The 20,265-nt window shown below is 36.4% G+C and overlaps 1 protein-coding gene and 1 pseudogene across 1 annotated transcript in view; one reads left to right on the top strand and one right to left on the bottom strand.

The window, feature by feature from the left end:
- LOC147488202 (DNA-directed RNA polymerase III subunit 1-like) overlaps positions 1–20,265 on the bottom strand; it is a 56,307-nt gene that overhangs the window by 23,473 nt on the left and 12,569 nt on the right. Inside the window, 10 exon segments of the mRNA XM_086574996.1 lie at positions 267–458; positions 1,083–1,317; positions 4,088–4,181; positions 9,117–9,312; positions 15,004–15,192; positions 18,511–18,651; positions 18,730–18,830; positions 18,833–18,870; positions 18,961–19,109; positions 19,195–19,410. Of these exon segments, the coding sequence (XP_086431122.1) occupies positions 267–458; positions 1,083–1,317; positions 4,088–4,181; positions 9,117–9,312; positions 15,004–15,192; positions 18,511–18,651; positions 18,730–18,830; positions 18,833–18,870; positions 18,961–19,109; positions 19,195–19,410 (1,551 nt within the window).
- On the top strand, positions 12,819–13,370 carry LOC147488203 (uncharacterized; annotated as a pseudogene).

Raw genomic sequence — 20,265 nt, 5'->3', positions numbered from 1 at the left:
AACTCTTGGGATTGTTTCCTTATTTATATCCTATTTTTTTATAATTAATAATAGAGTTTAGAAAAAACTGGAGTCTTTTCGAGTGCTCGAAAAAATAGATCGGTGAAGATATAACTATAATATATATCTAAGGATAAAGATAAATATTTGTTTCCTATTTTATCTCCTACTTTTTCTTAATTAGCCATGACACGTGGACACCCTAGAAACGCTTCCTCAATTAAAGAGGGTAGAGCTATAATATATATAAAGATATATGCACTTACAGATGGTGTTTTGCATTTCCTAGGAAAGTGTGGGAGACTACGATCAATAAATCCATTGGGGGCACGCCGACCACCAACTGATTGTTGGCCAACACATGCAATCATCTGACTAATATTAATAGGGGAACCTTTGGATCCACACTGTGACATTATCAAAGGACTATTCCTCCAATGGAGCTCTTTCATACAAACCTGAGAACATAAAACAAAAATCAAACTGAAAAGAGAAAAGAGAAATCATGAACAAATAAACAAAGGCCGACAAAAATGAAAGTCAGCAAGGACAACAATTAATCTTTAGAGAAAAGAATCTTAAAGACAAAAAAGATTAACTTGATTGCCTAATCTGTTTCACCATAAAGGAAACTTACGTACGTCAAACAAAAGCCAAAATCTATGTTGTACACAATTATCACACTGAATTTCCCGAGCTGAATAAAAATTCTAAATATGTGAATTTCTATGGATCAATTACCAAGAGTGTATAGTTTTATATGTTTACTATAGTTTGTAACAGATTACATAATAATAAGCTACCGAATGCAATGTGAGATATACCGTGTCGCCATTTAAAGGAGAGAGTCAAATCTAGTGATGTTACTATTTGGAGTAAGAGTCTTTCTTCGTGTAGGTGACAAGATGAGAAAAACTGGGTTACGCCTCTTGGGCATTTTACACTTAAATGAAACACTTTGTTATCTCGAAAGTAAAGGGTGTCACACACACAAACACACAAAATTGATGCTTGAACATGGACTTCGTAATGGTCAATATAAACATAAAAAATGCAACAATCAACAGAAAATAATCACTTACATTTGCAGTTGTTTCTCGAATGTTATTTAACACTTTACTAATCTCAGCTTCCAATGTTAGAGCAGAATCAGAACCTGGCGGAAGTTCAATATTCCCTTTGATGTGTTCCCGTATCAAGTCATCACATTTTTCATAACCTTCATCTATCCTTGCTTTTTTCTGCTGATTGAGAAGTTCTCCTGGTTGGACATCATCTATTCCAATCGAGAACCCATGATTACCAATCCACCTGGCACTGAACACAAAAAAATACTAAGGCCATAGGCATGTGAAGAGAAGAAAACATTCTTCATCTTTAAAAGACTTTGGATATCTTTCTTTCACGTTGCTATATTAATCTGTCAATTTGCTGAAGGCTTGACTGGTAGGGAGGGAAAATTCTATGAATATCAAAAGGAGGCTCGGAAAGAGAACACACGTGGAACTGTGAGAGACACCTAGAATTGGGGAGGAATAATGTCAGCACTCCCCCTCAGCGGAAACACACTGGAAAGAAACACCTGTGGGCAGTTCTCTATCTTTTCTGCAACTGCACCTGGAAAGGTTTGAACCCAAGACCTTTTATATCCATATTTCTAATATCATGTCACTTCGCCAATTGCTCCATAATATCGACCTTGTAGAGAGGGAAAATTCTATGAATTTCAAGAGAAGGCTGTGGTAATATAACATAGGCGGGACACACCTTCAATCGAGGTGGAATAATCACCACATAATCATTATAGTGATATATACAATGGTTCCTATGCAGTAAAATTATTACAGACGTGTGCAATGGTCAAAACAACAGTAAATGATTTTGTTTCTTTTGATTCCAAATTTCATGTTTGGCCAATCAGTTAAATTATTGTGCACAACTAGGCGCACATTGTCTCGGTTAAAGGCTCTGCACTTTGGCTGGAAAGCTGTCCAGCTCGCTCTATGAATGCGGGATCCAGAGGGAATCAGGAATATAAGTTATTCCACACAAACTGGTCAATATGGCGTACAGCAGTCTTATGAGAGTCAGATACTGCAAGGGACAAACCTAGCTGTGATACTCTAACTTCAATAAGAAGATCACCAACAAGCTTTGAAAGCTGGGACTTGTCACTCATCGAAGTGCTGCAAAGTTTATATTCAGCAAAAATGATACTGCATACTTCATCTAAGAGAAATGCAAGGCAGGATTTTTTACGACAGTCCAAGGCCCAAAATATAGGGATGACAACTACAGTGCTCAATTTTTTATTTTCGTTTAATTGGTAAATATTATATATCATTAATCTCAAGTAAACTATGTGAGTGCAAGGCAATATAGTTATCAATATCGTACGATACACGATACGATACGTATCGAAAGCAAATCGATACATATCACACTAGTGTATCGAAAGTTTTATGTATTGCACGATACAGGGAGAGTATCGTATGATACGATATGATAGTATCACTAGTGTATCGAAAGTTTTATGTATTGCACGATACAGGGAGCGTATCGTATATACCATACATTCCGTATAGAGCGCTACGCTTCAAACACATGAAATATTAAAAAAAATTACCTGAAAACGAGTTTTTAAGATTTATTTAGTTTTTTTTCTCCTTTCTAAGACTTAGAAAGCCATCTAAGGTTTTAGGATATGATAAACAACAACTGTAATGCAAAACAACAGCTAGCTTACTCATCTAACAGCTAGCCTATCCCTTTATGTCTAATACTAATTTGGGTCTAGTGGTTGAAAATGATGACATTTTGTACCATACACTACTAATAATAACTCATATCATACACTAGTACCAATACTATAATAACTGGATTGCAGTATTGCACACAAAGTCATGGAATCTCAAGTCCCTAAGACGTTCTATACCCCCTGCCCAGTCATAAAATGTTTACTTGACCCCCATCACAATCCCATAGCCTTTTTAGCTCAAAAGTTCTCTAATTCTGCTCATTCTGAAACACCCAAACTATGGCCTTGGGTAGATGTTTCGGGATCCAACTAGCTTTTGGTGAAAGGGCATGTTGAAAGATATTCACGCCAGAAACCTCCCCACTGCTTTTGGTGGAAGGACATCAAATTAAAAAAAAATGACTCCAAATGCAGCACCAAAACCAGATATCCTTCTTTGCAAAAAGTTAGCGACGATGTTTCTATAATCCTCTTCAGCCTGTTTCTTAGCTAGAAACCCATAGAAAAAATTAAGTGAAAATATCTTGCTTACGTCCCATTCCCAAATTCTTCCATCTTCCTCAATGGATTTCTCCAGTATCTGGTAAATGGCGGTTAAAAAGTCAGCCAAAATTTTGAAAGCCACATCCTCACCAGTCACCAACGCATGTTCAACCGTCACCACATAGTCCACTATCTTGGCATTGTTATCAGAAGCAATTTCATAAATTTCCAAAAACTATTCTGTAAGTAGTCTTCCGCTTATCCCACTGTCATGCAAAAACAAAATAAGATGATCCATCCCACTAATGAAAGAAAACATTTTCCAAATCTTCTCACCACTTCGTAATTCCTTATTCCCTTCCCACAATGTGATGCCATAAAGACCCCAAGGGGATTTTGGTTTCTACTATTATCGCTTTCTCCATACTTCAATATCCCTAAGCCATAGATGGTCCTTGTCCTCACTATACCTTCACAAGTCTACAGCCATTGTAGTCCCCCTTCCCCTTACTCAAGACATAGTTTATGCCCACATAACCCACTGATTTTTTTTTCACCTCGCTACTCCCCTCAAATGAACCAAGGTTCTTGTATCTGTTTTTTTTCCCATGAACACTTAGAGATATATTTCATTACTCCCCAAAGAATACATTCATCACTTAGCAAGATGCTAAGTTCAAAGGCTACAACTTTCCCACTGACAAAAGAACTTAGACTTGGGCATTCCCATACTAGCATGCAACCAAAGAGCATATAAAGGTCAAGAAGTACAAAATAAGATTCCAACCCACATGTACCCGATAGAAGATATGTAATCACAAGGCATAAGCACCAAAAAGAGAATACCTCAATTTCGCAAGACGGTTCATACAAGAAGCAGCAGCATGTACATTGTAGTCTCTAAGGAGAACAGAGAATAAGCCATCCTTGTTACCATTTCCTATATAAAAAACAAAAAACAAAAAATAAAAAATAAAAAATAAATCAAAACCTTCAAAGATGTCCAACTCTAAACTCACAACAGAAAACACATTACCATACTGCACAACATCCAGGTCAGACCTGATGAAAAAAGTGGAAAATTCCTAAGCAGTCATGGGCTGGACAACCATTTTGATATCAATATAGACAGTGACTTGATTGAATTCTAATGTATCAAAATATACAATAAAAATTCATACCACCATCTAATAGCAGATATATCTAGATAAAGCAAAATATTGTGTTCCAATTGCCACGTAAAAATCAATGTTTGCCCTTGAAAAACCCTACTATCTATGTCAGTCTCGTAAATTGGGATTTTAACATTTAGTGAGGTACAGAGAAGGTGGGTCACTTGATGGTCCGATCCAACCTAAGTAGTTTAAATAAAGTAAAATATCTACATTACAATTGTGCATTTGCACCAACTCAAACATATGTCAATTTTCAATTGCATTTGAACATTCAGTGAGCCTTTCTTGTTATGTAGGATTGATCCTCACGGAGATCATGTGCACAATTGGTGATAAAAAATCCCAAAAAAATAGGAAATGAAAGGTTTTTGTCACATTATCGGAAATAATATCCAAATCAAATCCTAGGGAATTTTCCATGGGAAGAAAAAAAAGGTGTGTGTGTGTGTGTGTGTGTGGTGGGGGGGCACGCGGCTATGAATTTGATGGACCATTGAACGATCCACAGTATGAGCTAGCGCTCTTACGAGTTTGTGTTGGGCTCCCTAAACTGGTCTTTGCAATTCATACTTATCCACTATCCTTTTTTAAGGAGGCAGCTAAGACTTTTGACTGGCATCTTTGCATGGTTCTTCAATTTACGGTAAGATTGTTGTTGGTCTTACGAGGGAGTTTGAGTTATCTGCTCGACAGAAACAGTCATTGGATACTTGTAGTCGGAATAATGCAAAAGATTTTTTACTTGCTATTCCGATGTAAGGACTTGAACAACGTATGCCACTGGTGGAGTATCGCACTATTTTCCGATACTATCTCATGATCCCTTTGTGCTCTGATTGTGGTTTTGGCCCTGTATGCAAAAAGAGTAGACTAGATCCTTTCGGGGACCATATAACACATTGTAGACATTTTACAGGTTTCAGATACCGACATGATCATATGAGAGACATTTTATGTGATGCATTTTGGAAAGCGGGGGTACAAGTGAAAGAGGCTCCCGTCAATTTTATCATTGATCCGAAAGAGGGTATGTCAACACTTTGGCCTACGGATGTCCTGATTTACAGTTGGTCTGAGGGAAAGCATGCATGTGACTAGTCTCTCTATTGGTAGGCCTTAGGAATGGGGACTTTGAGGTGGGAAAAATAGCTAATAGAGCAGCGGCAGGAAACATGGAGAAGCACCAAAAAGCTTGTAGAGCTAACCAGCATTCAGTGGCGGAGCCAAGGGGCCCCAGGGTACACCCTGGCGTACCCTCAACTTAATAAAAAAAAAATGTACTTTGAGTATTTGGCTTATTTCAAAGTAAACCAAATAAAAGTGTCGTAGTTATGTTTATTAGTTAACTTGTTTTTTTTTTAAAGGAAACCAACCAAAATTACAAAAGGCGCACATGCATGATGTACTTGATGCACAGTTGTAGACAAGTACCAAAAAAGCAAAATAGAAAACCAGCAATCACTCAAACCAGAAAACCCACCCATATATAAACCCAAATAAAAAAACCCTCTCATATTTATCAAAAAAAAAACATAAAGAAAAAAAAACCTTCATGTACTCTACTTCTCCATTCTCTATTACTCTATACTAAAATTTAAGTCTTCTACTCTTCTACACAAACAAACATCTTTACACCTACCGGTTTTGTGGATGTAACTAGGTAATCTTTATATTATTTAATTTTTATCGTCTTTTTGATTTTTTTGTACTGATTCCTAAACCATATTATTTAGATTTTTATATGTTTGTGATTATTATTTTATTTTGTGAACATCATTATTGGTGGTTTATTTTAATTCGTGCAATTTTAATTAAATTGATTGGTTGTTTATTTTAATTGTTTAAATAGCTATGCTAAAGTATTTGATAAAAAAAAAGTCGTTGCCCGCTCAACCAACTAATAACACAGATTATGTTGTTAGTGTTGAAGTAGGATCTTCTTCAAAGCGAAGTCACCAAGAAATTGAGGATGGTGGTGTTGAACAACCTACGTCAAAGCGGGTTCAACATGAAAATCGTGAAGAAAGACATTGTGGACAAACTTGTATATTTGTTGATTAAGTTGGCGTTGATTTTACCTGTTGTTACTGCTACTATGGAGAGGATATTTTCTGCTATGAATATCATAAAGAATCGTCTGCACAATCGGATGACGGATGAATGGTTGAATGATTGTTTAATAACATATATTGAAAAAGAAGTTTTTGATAGCATTGATACCGAGTTGATCTTGCAACGCTTCCAAAAGATAAAGAAGAATGACAAAAAGAAAAGGCCGCCAAGGACAACTATGAAAAAATACTTGTTTAGATTGAATTATTTTTTCTTTTCTTATTTTTTTATAATACATTTATTGCAATCATTTTATATGAGTTTTTTTTATGTTCAAAATATACTTGTTTTGTGATCCGGTTTGAATTTTTAGTTAAAAAAAAAATTAGTGTATTTTTTTTTATGCTTGGTTTCTTTTTTTTTTATGCTTAGTTTCTGGGTGGCTCACCCTCACTTATATTCCTGGCTCCCCCACTGCCAGCATTGTTTTATTCCGTTCAGTTTAGACACTTTCGGTTTCTTTGCGCAACAATCTGTTGAGCTCCTTAAGAGATTGTAGAAAGTTATGGATAGTAATATAATGACAATTGGTTCTAACGAATTTGTTTTTAGGAAGATGGGATTTGCCCTTCAGAAAAGACTTGCCGCACAGTTTGTTGCACGCTTGTCTTAATTATTTGTAAAACTAGTTATCAATAAAATTTTCACTTGATTTAAAAAAATAAACGAAAGTTGAAACTTAAAAAGAAGGCATACCTTTTTATTTCCAAGTTCCAACATTGAACACTTTCCCTAACCAAGCTATCCATCCCCTCCGTCTCTCTCTTCATCTCACCTTTCCTTTTCTAAAGAACTTCTACTTAAAATATATTAAAATAAGTTAATTATCTATTCCTAGCGGTGACCCTGTGTCTTTTCTCTAAAAATCTTGCCATGTCGGACACTGATATGTGTGTTAATCGCAATGTTTTAAAAATCAGTCTAGGCAGTCTCTAGGCGCTAGGCGGTGCCCAACCGACTCGCCTAAGTCCAAGTTATTTAAAAAATCGGTGGACCGATTAGGCGGGCTAGGCGGACTAATCGGCCTCTAAGCGGTCCAGTCAAGCTTTTTTTTTTTTTTTATTTAATAATTAAATGTCAAAAATTAAAGACCCGTGTAGGCTTAAGATTTGAATAAGTTTAAAAGACTAAAGGCTAATGTAAATTATATACTACTATAAGAAAGAGTATGTTTTTATATAAAGTCAATATTTTTCAACTATTACACATTTTTGTAATAAATATCTTTGTTTGTGTTTATTTTTTGAGTTATGGTAAATGATTTTCTTCATTTCTTGTAGTATAGGTGTGTATTACTATATATATTATAAGATATATTAGGGGAAAAAACCGCCTAGTGCCTAGCTTTGTCTAAAATTTTTAAAAGCCTTTAAAAAGCCAGCTTCCCACCCAATCACCGACCTCTTGCCTAGCATTTTTTAGAACACTGCTTAATCGCCATGTAACTTAGGTTTTCACAATCCTATCTATGAAAAGATGGCATTGAATTGATCACCGTGCTTCCCTAAATTTAAATCTTAGTTTCTACTCCTCAAAGTTGTAATAACTCGCCTTGTACCTCATAGTGTGAAACAAGGCCTCTTAACTTAGCCTCTAGGTTCAGTACACTCTAAAGACAAGGACGAAATTCCCAGCCAAGTGGGATGAATATGAGGACACACAAGCTTTATCTAACAGTTTTAATTTTTGGATTTCCTAGTTTAATTAGGATTCCTGTTCATCAAATTATCTTGTTGTTTTAAGGCTTGGCCTCTCAAATGCAGTCAATTTTAAAGTTGATATAAAGAACTTTGTAGCGTCATTGAATTTTCCACCAGCATCTTTACCTCATTCTTCGACCATATCAAGCAATCCTTGGAATTTGTTGCAAAGCAAGTTAACCATGCTACTGGATTTAAAACCTAAAAGTACAACCATCTTCTGGAAATTGAATCTAGTTTACAGTTCAGTACTACTTCAGTGATTTCACAATAGACTACCATACCTTATAGTCTAAAACAGAATGAGCGCACAAAACACATTGAAGTAAATACACACTCATTATAAGATGGGATAAAAAAAACAGGAAGAGAAACAAATGTTCACTTTCTGATGAACATTGACTACAAGGTATAGTTCTTACAAAAGGAGTAAGTTGATATCAAATTTAAGTACAGCAGATTGGATCAATGTCCAAACATGAGGAGTGTAATAATGTTTCTTATTTTCCAGTGTTAATTCTTATAACCAATTATTGATATGGGGGGTGGACCAAGTACTTAGATGGAGGGCGGACAGTTACTCCTCAAAACTCAATTACCTTTCATACAATAAAAACCTACTTAGGGAGAAATTGTGAGCACCTTACATGTCCACCAATATCTCCCAGTCTCCAACAAATCTCATATCTTCATCTTTGCCTTTAAGACCATTCTTTTTCTTCCTACATATCCATTTACCTTATAGCCTTTTCTGGATAGAAGCAACACTTGCTATATGTTTCATATTGCACATAAGTTCACTACTGACGGTCACAAGAAATATACAAATTATCATAATAAGACCAAAAAAAAGGCAGAAGAAATAAAGTGAAGAAAGAGAGAACCAACCTACAGTAGCCTTCCCAAGTTGCCCACATATAAGTTCACTATTCCAAAAATAGACAAAACCATCATTAGGGCACATTGTTTCTCCAGACTTGCTGTAATTTTTCTCCAAAACAGTAAGGTTCAAAAAGACCTTCATCTGAGCATGAGGACGTGCTAGGACGCTAAACAGTTGTTTCCCAGTCCATAGCTCGATTGGCTGTGATTCCAATAGCAAAACATTACAGTGAAAACCATTACCATAATGTAAGAATGTCAGACTTCCTAGGAAGAAAAGAAGCTAGAATGAAGTGAAGGATCTTGAACAGTATCACGTAAAATATTGATTGGCCAAAGTTGACTACACTTAGGAAAAACTGCAAATAATGAAAAAGTAGGCAGAAAAGAGTAGTAAACTGAGAGATAAGATGACACCACAAAATTAACGGATAAGATACACACCAAGAAGTTCAAAACAACCAATTAAAGATATAATAACTACTTCACTCCAATCAAGGAAAAAAACAAAACGGGGAATTCAAGTCCCAAAAGTACACAACCTTTGAAGATAGGGAGGAGGAACCAAACTCCTAAAGAAAATAAGTTTAGGCATCCAACGGGTAATCAAAGACCTTGAAGAGAAATGTTTTAATGATTGGCCCCTTAATACAACATTTTTTTTTTTATTGGCAAGCCTGTTTTAAATAAGATCAGTAACTCTTTGATGCTGGCGGGATTCGAGCCCCAGACCCCTGGTATCATCACCTAAAGATTTTACCGACTTTGCTAGTCGGCACCTGCAAAAGACTTTTTTCTTTTTTTGTTGGCAAGCCTATTTTAAATAAGATCAGTAACTCTTTGGTGCCGGCGGGGTTCGAACCCATACCTCTGGTATCATCACCCAAAGGTTTTACCAACTTTGCTAGTTGGCACCTGCCCTTAATACAACATTTATGAAGCTAAAGTTATTTTTGATACATGTGGAGGATCAAACTTAAGTTATTGATTTAAGACCCCTCCCATTTTTCGATGAACACAATAAGGAGACTTTACCAATTGAATCTGAAGGTGAGAAATTGTTGGAAATGTAGTATTAGATATTGTGTCACAAGAAACGCAAATTTATGTGGATCCGGTTTGGCATGCTTATTTTCTAATTGTTGCTCCACAAGGCTATATGTTGCAAGTGCAGCTTTTGTGTCTTGCTAATTTCAGTCTTCGCCGATTTGGGTTGCTCGACTTACTTTCTGAAAGTTGTGTAGAGATATATAAGAATTAGTATTCTTCAGTTTGGATTTTTAATCCCACAGAGAGTATGTAGGAGTGTTAGTACATCTTTAATCTTTATTTAAGGAGAGTGGGTCCCATGTAATTATTAAGTTTTGTTATGATCAATATAATTTTAATTTTAGATTTCTACTTGGTAGAGAGTTAGTAGGGTTTAGACATAGGTTTCACGTTCAGTCAACGAATTCCGGTGACCGGCAGAAGGTGGACTTCGGCAAAGAATTTTCTTTTTCCTCATCTAAATTGATCTCTTCCTTTAGCGGACTGTGACAAGGAAAAGGTGTTTTGGCAAAGGAACTTTCACTTTGTATGCCCTCTTTTTCGTAATTGAAGTTTTTTCCCATCTTAATCTGAATTTGTTGGAAAAAAGCCATACATTTTCTTATTTCTTGAAACGTATTGTGCGTTAGAAACTACATTTGACAAGCTTTCCACTAAGTTATAGCCATAGCTCAAAATCTAAGTCAAAGTAGTCTGGGCAGTCGTTTGAAGCTACTCAAGGCAGAAGGGATGATGGAGTGGCTATTTCTTTCTGTTCCACCTAAATTAGGTCGGGAGTTCGAGTCTCCCTACCAAGAAATTATTTTTTCTTTTTGTTGATATGTTATGTTGCATGGGTATAGGTACAAGTGTCGGGTTTGGACACGGGGTACGAAGATTTGACACAGCGGGGTCTGAAAAATCAGACACAGGGACACAACTAATATTATAATTTAATTTTCTAATTTTTTTTTAAAAAGAAATTATTTAATTCTAAAACATTGAATCTTGAAAAGTAATTATCTTACAAAGAACATTGGGCTTGGAATCAGCAAATGGGCATGCTTATAATAATAGTAATTCCAGTGAGTCTGCCAGTGGTATAAACCTATAACCAATTAGTTGGTTTTAGAAGTGACCCATATTCTTTAGTGAAGTTTAACCTTAGATAGGCCAATTAGCTAAGCCCATACTAGTAAGCCTCTTAATTAACAAATAAACCCTAAATCAGCCGCCTCCTTCTCTAAATCAGCTGGAGAAAAGTTTCCTTCTTCAATTCCAGTGAGAGGAAAACACATATCTACAAGGAAATCCCTCAGTTCCTTCTTCAAAGAGATAAATTTCTCCTCATTTCTTCTTCTTTCACCATATTTTCACTCGAAATTTTCTAATCTCTTTTTTTCTTACACCAATCATGAATCTGTATCATACCAGAGTCGGTGTTGGTGTCGGCGTCGGCGTCGGCGTCAACATGACATGACACAAGACACTTTTAGGCATACCCATGCAACACAGTTGATATGTTATGTCCCACAAGGGTTATGATAAGCCACGAATAAAAGTATATAAGTCTTGGGACCTCTCCACTTATCACCAACTTGTTTTAAGTTGGATACTGAAATTCAATATGGTATCAGAGCGGGCTATTGTTGTTGGTCCAAAGGGCCTATTATTTACTCAATGTCCGCAAATATGTTTGTCTATGTGTTAGGCTCAAGTAATGCTACACGTGAAGGGGCGCGTTGAGATGTTAACTCCCCACACAAGATATGTTAAGCCACTTATCACCAATTGGTTTTAAATTGGATGTCCATCTTCAATAAGTTGCTACAAGAGAAGATATCGAGGCACCCAGTCATCTTAAAAGTCGGGGATAATTGCATTTCTCCTAATGTCTTGGGCCATCCATTTAGTTTGTGAATTTCTTGTGAAGAATATTTTGATAATTTGATCTCTAATCTTGAGGATCAGAGGATGAGATTCTCAAAGTCGGGGAGAATGATGGGAATCCTGTTGGTGGACATGTCCAAGGTCAAGCCCCAAGTCTTTATTTTTCAATTTAAGCACACATGTCATTATACTATTGGTTCCTTAGTTTTGCTTTGTTGACAAGCAAACCCTAAGTTATAATAACGGCTTGTAATACATTAGAAGTGGGTTCATTTGCTATTAATGAAAAGTGATAAAGCTGAGGCTTTTAGGATTTATTCATGTTTCCCCTAATTGTAATTTGGGGTTCAATCTATTAAATTGGTGTTTGATGATTTAATCAAAGCTTCTGCCGATTAGATCACATCGTATGTATAGAGTACCAATCCCAGGAGATATAATTCTAAGACATAACTAAACAAGTCAAAATAGAATCCCACATATTTTGGCTCCTTTATTCTATATAATATGTCACACGCAAATAATTGAGTTCAAAGATCATTGAGTGTAATGCGAAGTCGTCAGCTAGCCCCTTGGTAATCGACAACGAAGAACACTAGGGGCATCAGTTTCATCTTTGTGTCCAGCATTACCTTTAACAAAAAAATCAGATGCAACCCCAATTTCCTCATGTATTTCTTCCTTTCTAACCAAACCCCTTGCTCCCTATTGAACTACTTACTCTTCAATTTCAAGTACCACCAACTTAAGATTTTGAAACTTTTAATTGGTTAGACTGGTTGATAGCCAATGAGGAAATTTCAAATGAGAGACAAATGTTTCGAAAGATACTTTCCGGGTGTGCTGGAGAGGAGAAAAGTCAACGTAGAGTTTGCCAAGTTCTCCGCGGCCTCTAGAGAGTTTGGTAGTAGTGATTCCATCAATGATAGATGATTTATAGATCCAGATTTATGGTGGGTAATCATGGCGCTTCCACTCCCTTACTCCAAAGTTTAGCATTGAATTTACTTGGATAACCTTGCTCCTCTTCATGTTGTGGGAGCAATTGGAGTACGTATCTTCCATCAACTCTTTGAAGAGGAACAAGATAACACCACAAAGAGGTGAAGACTTGGTATATGTCAATTCTAATCTTCACTTCTTATCAAGGGGAACTCAAGGAGTGTCTACTATGTCGGATGTGGGGGAAATGCATTTGATACCTTGAAGGGTGTTGGTATACTTGAGGTTGCGACTCTTTTACTTGGTAAACCGGAAATGGAGACCATGCTACTCACAAATGAAGGAACTGCAAAGATGTCCTTGGAGTTGATGATGATGAAGATAATTGAAAACGGATAATTTGTTCTTATGGAGTTCTTTCGTTCTTTTGTCCTTGGAGTTCTTTTGTTATTTTCTTTATGCCTCTTGTGGCCTTTGTAATGTTATGACCATGACTTATATACTTATGTGAGATGTCTTCATGACTCTTTTTATTGTTCACGTCTATGATGCACGGATACTCCTAAAATGTCATTGCACCCGTGTCGGTCGGGTACGATACCGATACGGGTACCGGATACTTCTAGGATACTTGTCCCTCACCCAAAAAAACAAAGAATCCCAATAAATTTAGAGAGAGAGGTTGGCGAAGGAGATTTAGCAAAATTCTTTCACTTGAATGACCAAAATTTCCAAATTTCTCTTCTTTCTCAAAAGAGAGTGAACTTCTCTAAATGGATTCTAACTGGAATCCCTGAAATAGACCTGACCCAATAGTTATGCAGTTATGCTCAATTGAAAATGTAATCTGTTTCTTGAGGTTTCAAGTTGGGTTGACTTTGACATGTGTTATAATAGTTTTTCACATGTTTCTAACTTACTTTACTCAAAGAACTACTAAGAGAATTTTTAGAATACATTTCTATTTTAAATATTCCTAATAATTAGCCGTACCCATAGGCTGTACCCGTATCCTAATATTTTAGAAAAGTCGTATCGTACCCCGTATCGGTACCCGTACCCGTATCCATGCATCATAGGTTCACATGGTTATAAATTTTGATAAATAATGATATGACTTCAAATCTAATGTTACATCAATATAAAAAAAATCAAAATATAATATAACATCTGCGTCCTTGCCGTGTCTGTGTTCTACTTTTTTAGGATATGCCCGTGTCACCGCCTTGGTGTCCGTGCCTCATAGCTCGTAGGCATTTGTGGCAATCCTTGAGATCATGGATGTGGAAGACTTGAATGATTTAATATCACCCAAAGATAGTGGCTTTGATGCAGGCTGCTCCCCTTGTTTATCTACGCCTTCCCCACATTCTTTTGTTTTGTGCGACTTTCGGACCTATCAACCGGAATTGAGCAAGAAGAAGTGGGTGGAGTGCTACCAATTGGATAAACATGAGCAAGCTGCAAAGCAATAGGCTTACTATTATGATGGACACGCTAAGGAGTGGCTTTGTCTTGCTTGCAGTGGTGGACAGCTACAGTTGTAATCATGATACCGTGGGTGACATCCATTGGAATATGGTGGGCCAATTTCTCAAACAAAGTGGCAATATATGTTTACCGAGTCGAATAGGAAGAAAACGTGGGGAATTCGCATAACCAACATAGGATTTTTATTTCATGACCTCGGTAGCAAAAATTTGGTCTTACTAAGTGGCAAAATTTCAACATAGGATTTCTTTTTTCATAACCAACTAAATAATAAAAATACTAATCAAATATTACTAAACAGTAAAAATATACTAAATAAATAATAATCAGACCATGATACTGTATCATCTTTGGTCTTACATGCAGCTTCTTGCTGCAATTCTAAGTGTTGATAAGATTTCTAATTGTATCACTATATTTCCTTTCCCAAATAAAAAAAGAAACGTATTATGAAGAAGGAAAAATATACAAGGTAGGAATATGAGAAATGTATATTATGCAGATCAGAAAGTACCAAAATCATCAAGGTTGTAAATTTTACCTTAATTAAAGCTGGCGTTGGTAAGTCAACAGGATCCATTGCATCCCCCATATAAGAACACATAAGAGAAAAGGCAGCACGATCATAGAATGTATCCTTCCTTGTGATGAGAAACGATGATGTTATAAAGTCTTGAGTGGAAGCAACCAGGACTTCTCCATTTTTTGGTGTGCACAGGTTGTTTTGCACCTGTGGAACAATAACAAGCACTTAATAGTGTAGGCAGATTGAAAAAGCTCGTGCACACAGTCACACACACACACCTAATAGCTACAAGCAAAATTCCGATGCGCAAAATCAGCTCATTCAAATATTTCTAATCGCGGCAAAAGAAGTGGTCAAATTTTATGATTTCGCTAACAGTGTATAATGTTTCATCTTTGCAACATTTTTTTACAAGGATGGAAATATTCAAATGAGTTGATTCTTTGTATGAATAATCTCCAGTGGGGAGACCATATACACAAAAAATGATCCCTTCATTGCTTGCATTAGTCCACTTTTGGGTCGGGATGGATATTTGGTAGGCTAGGTATCCTGCCCCTTATATAGGGAAGGATACGCGACAACTCAAAAGACATGCACTTTTGAGGCGCACATAGCGATAAGCTAAGGTCTGATTTTCTATGGATACGGATATGTTCCGCACATCATGAAGAACATCCTCACAAAAAATTAGCCCATTTAGACGTGTCTAACTTGCCAAAGTTGTATTTATGTTTACATTTTAACCAATGGTTCACGATTATTCACTTTGCAAAATTCTTTTGACAAGGCTAAACATTTTCAAATGGGCTGATCCAAGGATGATGATGTATCTTGTTGGCGGAAGACGATAAACATCAATTATGATTAATAGAACAAACACCTAAAACTAGGGTTTAAACCTTCAACATGAAGAAAGAAATAATATTCAATAATAGCCAACTAACAATGAAGCCTAGATGCCTTTATATAATATAAACCTTGTTCCTAATTCTAATTGGAAACCAAAATAGAAAGTACTAAGTTACCTAGTTCTAAAACAAATAGGAGACTCTAATAACCTATTACTAATTTAATTAAACTACTAATTAAATATACTTCCATGCTCATGCATCAGATGATCTTCATCATCATGAGGATATCCTCACAAAAAGTCAGCTCCTAACTCTTCTCCATGTGCAGCCAACAAACGTGTGTAGTTTACTGTGTCATAATGTCCTTACCATACATATCTCTATATATCCTTACAATATTCAGCTAATTCGACTATGTCTAATCATACTAAAAGTAGTCCATATATTTTCGGATATACCTAAACGATACACGATTTTTCTATTTTGCTACACTATTTGTCTCTTTTCACACAGTTAGACGTATTCCATTGAGACAATTGTTTGAGAGGATGATCTCCACTTTCAAATGGTGTATGTCAGCTTTTCAAATGGAGCAACTCTAAGGAAGTGGAATTATCCCTCCCCTATATATAAGCAAGTACATTCTTTAAACAAAACTGTAAAACATTACTATATTAAATTGGGACTATAAGAATAGGAAGTCGCAGGCAATCTAGAAAATATTTACATAAAAAAATACTACTTCGAACCAAGAGATTCTTTTCAGCATCTGGTTTTCTAGTCACATCCAGGCAGCACATCTCTATCCAGAATCGGATACCTATGTAATTGGGGGGACGGCAGGATGAACCACAATTGGTGCTGACCACACTGACTGCTACCATCAACCTAATTGATCTGAGGCAACAAAAAAAATTCAAGTTTTTCTTATGACCTTGTGGAGCAACACTAAGAATATACATCCCAAATGGGTTACTGTTCTTGTGGCAAGGCACCCAATACTGCATTTTCAACAATTTCTTCACCTTCATATTCACCAGGTGTCTCCTCTAGGGGTGTCCATGATTCGGTTTCGGTAAATTTCTACTTGATTCATGGAACGAACCGTTTGGGTCGGTTTCCAAATTTTCAAACCAAAACAGAACAGTAGCTTGGAGAGAACTTGATACTAACAAACCATTAAAAACGCTTCGGTTGCAAACCAAGTCTAAAAAGTTTCAAGTTTATAGATGTCCAACTATAAGCCAATGCATATTTTAAACTGACCACTTGCACAATTAATAAAAGGTCTGCTCTCACACTAATTCTTAAAGTCACATTCCACTCAACTATTTATTCCCGTCGTTCCATGTAATCCGACACCAAAGCAATCAAACAGGCTTCTAAAAGTCCCTAATAATACATAGACCAATATCGGACTAAAATCAAGGGTTTAGTTACCTAAATGCATCAACATGCATACCAAAAATAGGCGCAGAATTTGGAGAAAAAAAACATTATCTTCCTCCATATACTCATCATAACTTGGAGAACTTGAACCAAAAACCATAGTATCATCCACATGAAACTCATAAAAAACGAAATGACAATTGCAATCAACAAAAATATTGTCCTCCTCAGTACAATCAAATAACTCATCAATCCAAACAATGTTTAGCAGCACTAGAAAAGTTCACCTCGTCATGGACGTTTTGAATTGTAGATGGGATTAATTTTGTTCCATCCTCAAGGAAACACAAAATTTCTTCAATCAAAATCAAGTTTTGGGACATTATATCTCCCATTCAACAAACCTTCACTAATTTTCCAAAAATGTTCACTAAGTTTGCGAAAATCAACCCTATGCTTGGTGTTTCTTGGAGGCATTTTTTCTGTTAAACGGTAACATGGTGAGTAGTGGGTGATGAACAGTGACGCAATTTTATTTTGTTTCTTTTGGCATACAACAAACCGATTGATCTACTACCTTTGTGTAGATGCTTGAAATTTGGGCTAGCTTCTACGAAACAGATTGTTTTGACGCAATACCCTACAATCTGACAAAACCCTTCTCGAACCAGTTGACGCCTGACAGACAAAGCATTCAAGAAACCCAAACTCTTCTTCTTCTTTCTTTCTAACCCAAGAGAGAACCGATGTGATACAACTTTGATGTGATCTAATACCCGGACACTTTGATTAGACAATCCAACATCAATTTAATAGATAGAACTCTAAATTACAATTAGGGAAAGGGGAATAATCCCTATAAGCCTCTGCTTTAATACTTTTTATTAATCCAAAAACAACCAACCTCTAATCTATTACAAGTCCTTACATATTGACAACAAAGCAAACCAATAGTCTATTGACAAGAGGAGCAACTATAATAAAACAAATAAAAACTTCTCAAGTCCTTATTCAATTAGTCCAATTTGAATCAAGATTGTTTTCAGTAATTTTGATTTAACTAATTAGGCTACAAGTAAAAGAACTTGCTTTGATAAGTTATTGTGTAGGAGTCAACTAGATAAAAAGCTCTTAAAAATATTACATTATTAGCTAGATTATGACGAATTAAATTGAAATATTTTCCGTTTGCTTGATATACAGCAAAAGGAGTTTGCCAAACAGAAAAACCTAATAAGTAAACAGTACAACATAGCAAGTAAAAGTCTCCTGTACTTACCCCCATCAGTGTGAGAGCCTCGGTTCGAGCTTCTTCTGTCTGAGGAACATGCATGTTCATCTCATCTCCATCAAAGTCAGCATTGTAAGGATTACACACAGATTCATTGAATCTCAATGTTCTCCAAGGCATTACCCTTGCCTACAAGTAAATACTAAAAACATAAGGTAACCTTAATGGACATCAAAGAAGTTGGACACAATGAATTGATGCAATTACTCTATGGGACATGATCGACATCCGATGCAAGCTTGGCTGTCGATTAAAAAGAACAATATCACCATCTTCCAGGTGGCGTTCTACAATATGACCATATTTAATTCATCAGCAGCACGTTTCCTAGCAGAATATTTTAAATGCCTGCAAAGATAGTACAGAAATTTCACTGTTACAAAAGTAAACAGATTGACAATAAGAGGAAAGATAACTGAAATGGCAATAGTAACTCACATCAAAGTACCATCAGGATATCTGATAAAATTTGCTCCAGGATATTTTTGAGGTCCATTGCGCACACATTGCCTCAACTTTTCTAAATTGTGATGGGAAACTCGTTCAGGATATGTTAAGATCTGAGCCATTAAGATGGGGATTGCCACCTGACATGCCAGAAAAGGTTTTAAGTTATAAATTGAAAGGGAAGAGAAATTAGTAATGATTGAAGCTACCCCAACAGTTGTTGACCTCTGTAATTTTGAGATTAGGATCAGGGGAGATAACAGTCCTGCCAGTATATTCAACACGCTTGCCAGATAAATTTCCACGAAAACGTCCCTGCTTCCCTTTGAGATGCTGAACAAACCCTTGCAAAGGCCTAGATGGCTGCATACTTGCAGGCACACCCCGTACATCACTATTTATATATTGTGCAACCTCAATCTGAAGCAGCTCCCAGTCCGCCTGAGTTTGAACAGAATGTAAAACAACATAAGCATAAGCATTCTACAATTGCGTAGAACACATAAAATGTGGAAAGAGTAAAAGACATCAAAATACCAAGTTGAGATGCATCCTATATTGTAGAGTAAAAGTCCAAAGATAGTTAATAAATTCTATAAGCTATCCTCCAATGCAAGAACTCAATTTAAACATTAAGCGGCCATAACCCAGGGTAAGTGCTCCCAGAAGAGACCAGGGAGGTGATACATATGTGGCAATCGTGATAATAAGGAAGCCCAATCAGTCGTGCAGTCAAAAAATACTTACTGTTTTATTTTTTGCTGGTGAACTTAAACTTCACCCTGTGAGCAGCAAAACAATACCCACATATAAGCTGCTACACTACTAGCAGTCGAGGCACTATCTATTGGGGAAGAATATGATACCAGAGTGCAGAGCTCCTAAAAAAGATGGGGAAATAAGACAAATCACCAACATGACACTTACTAAACTGTTAATGACTACATGAAACAACAGTAGCTTAAATGAGTATTGATAGAGTAAAATTGTATTGTTGTTAGTGGAGAGGAAGTTTGGAGAGGAAAGAGACTGAGGATACGGCCTTATTAGTTTTGGCCTTGTATCACTTCAAAATATATATGAAAAATAAGAGTTTACAATAATAGTAACTTCCTAAAATATTCGGGTCGGGGACACTGCCCCCAAACCCCAATGGACCATCCGCACACAACGAAAGTAGCATCCTGCGGCCCAATCCTTAAATCCCCTTGGGAGATGTCCTCTTAGAACTTTAACAGACAGTATCACCAAACCACCTTCCCCGCAAGAAAAGGTGTATTTCATCCAAGAGGCTTC

This window comes from Coptis chinensis, chromosome 7 (genome assembly GCF_015680905.1).
Source record: "Coptis chinensis isolate HL-2020 chromosome 7, ASM1568090v1, whole genome shotgun sequence".
Taxonomy (NCBI): Eukaryota; Viridiplantae; Streptophyta; class Magnoliopsida; order Ranunculales; family Ranunculaceae; genus Coptis; species Coptis chinensis.
Note: the sequence above shows the minus strand (reverse complement) of the source record. Positions and strands in the feature narration are given on the sequence as shown.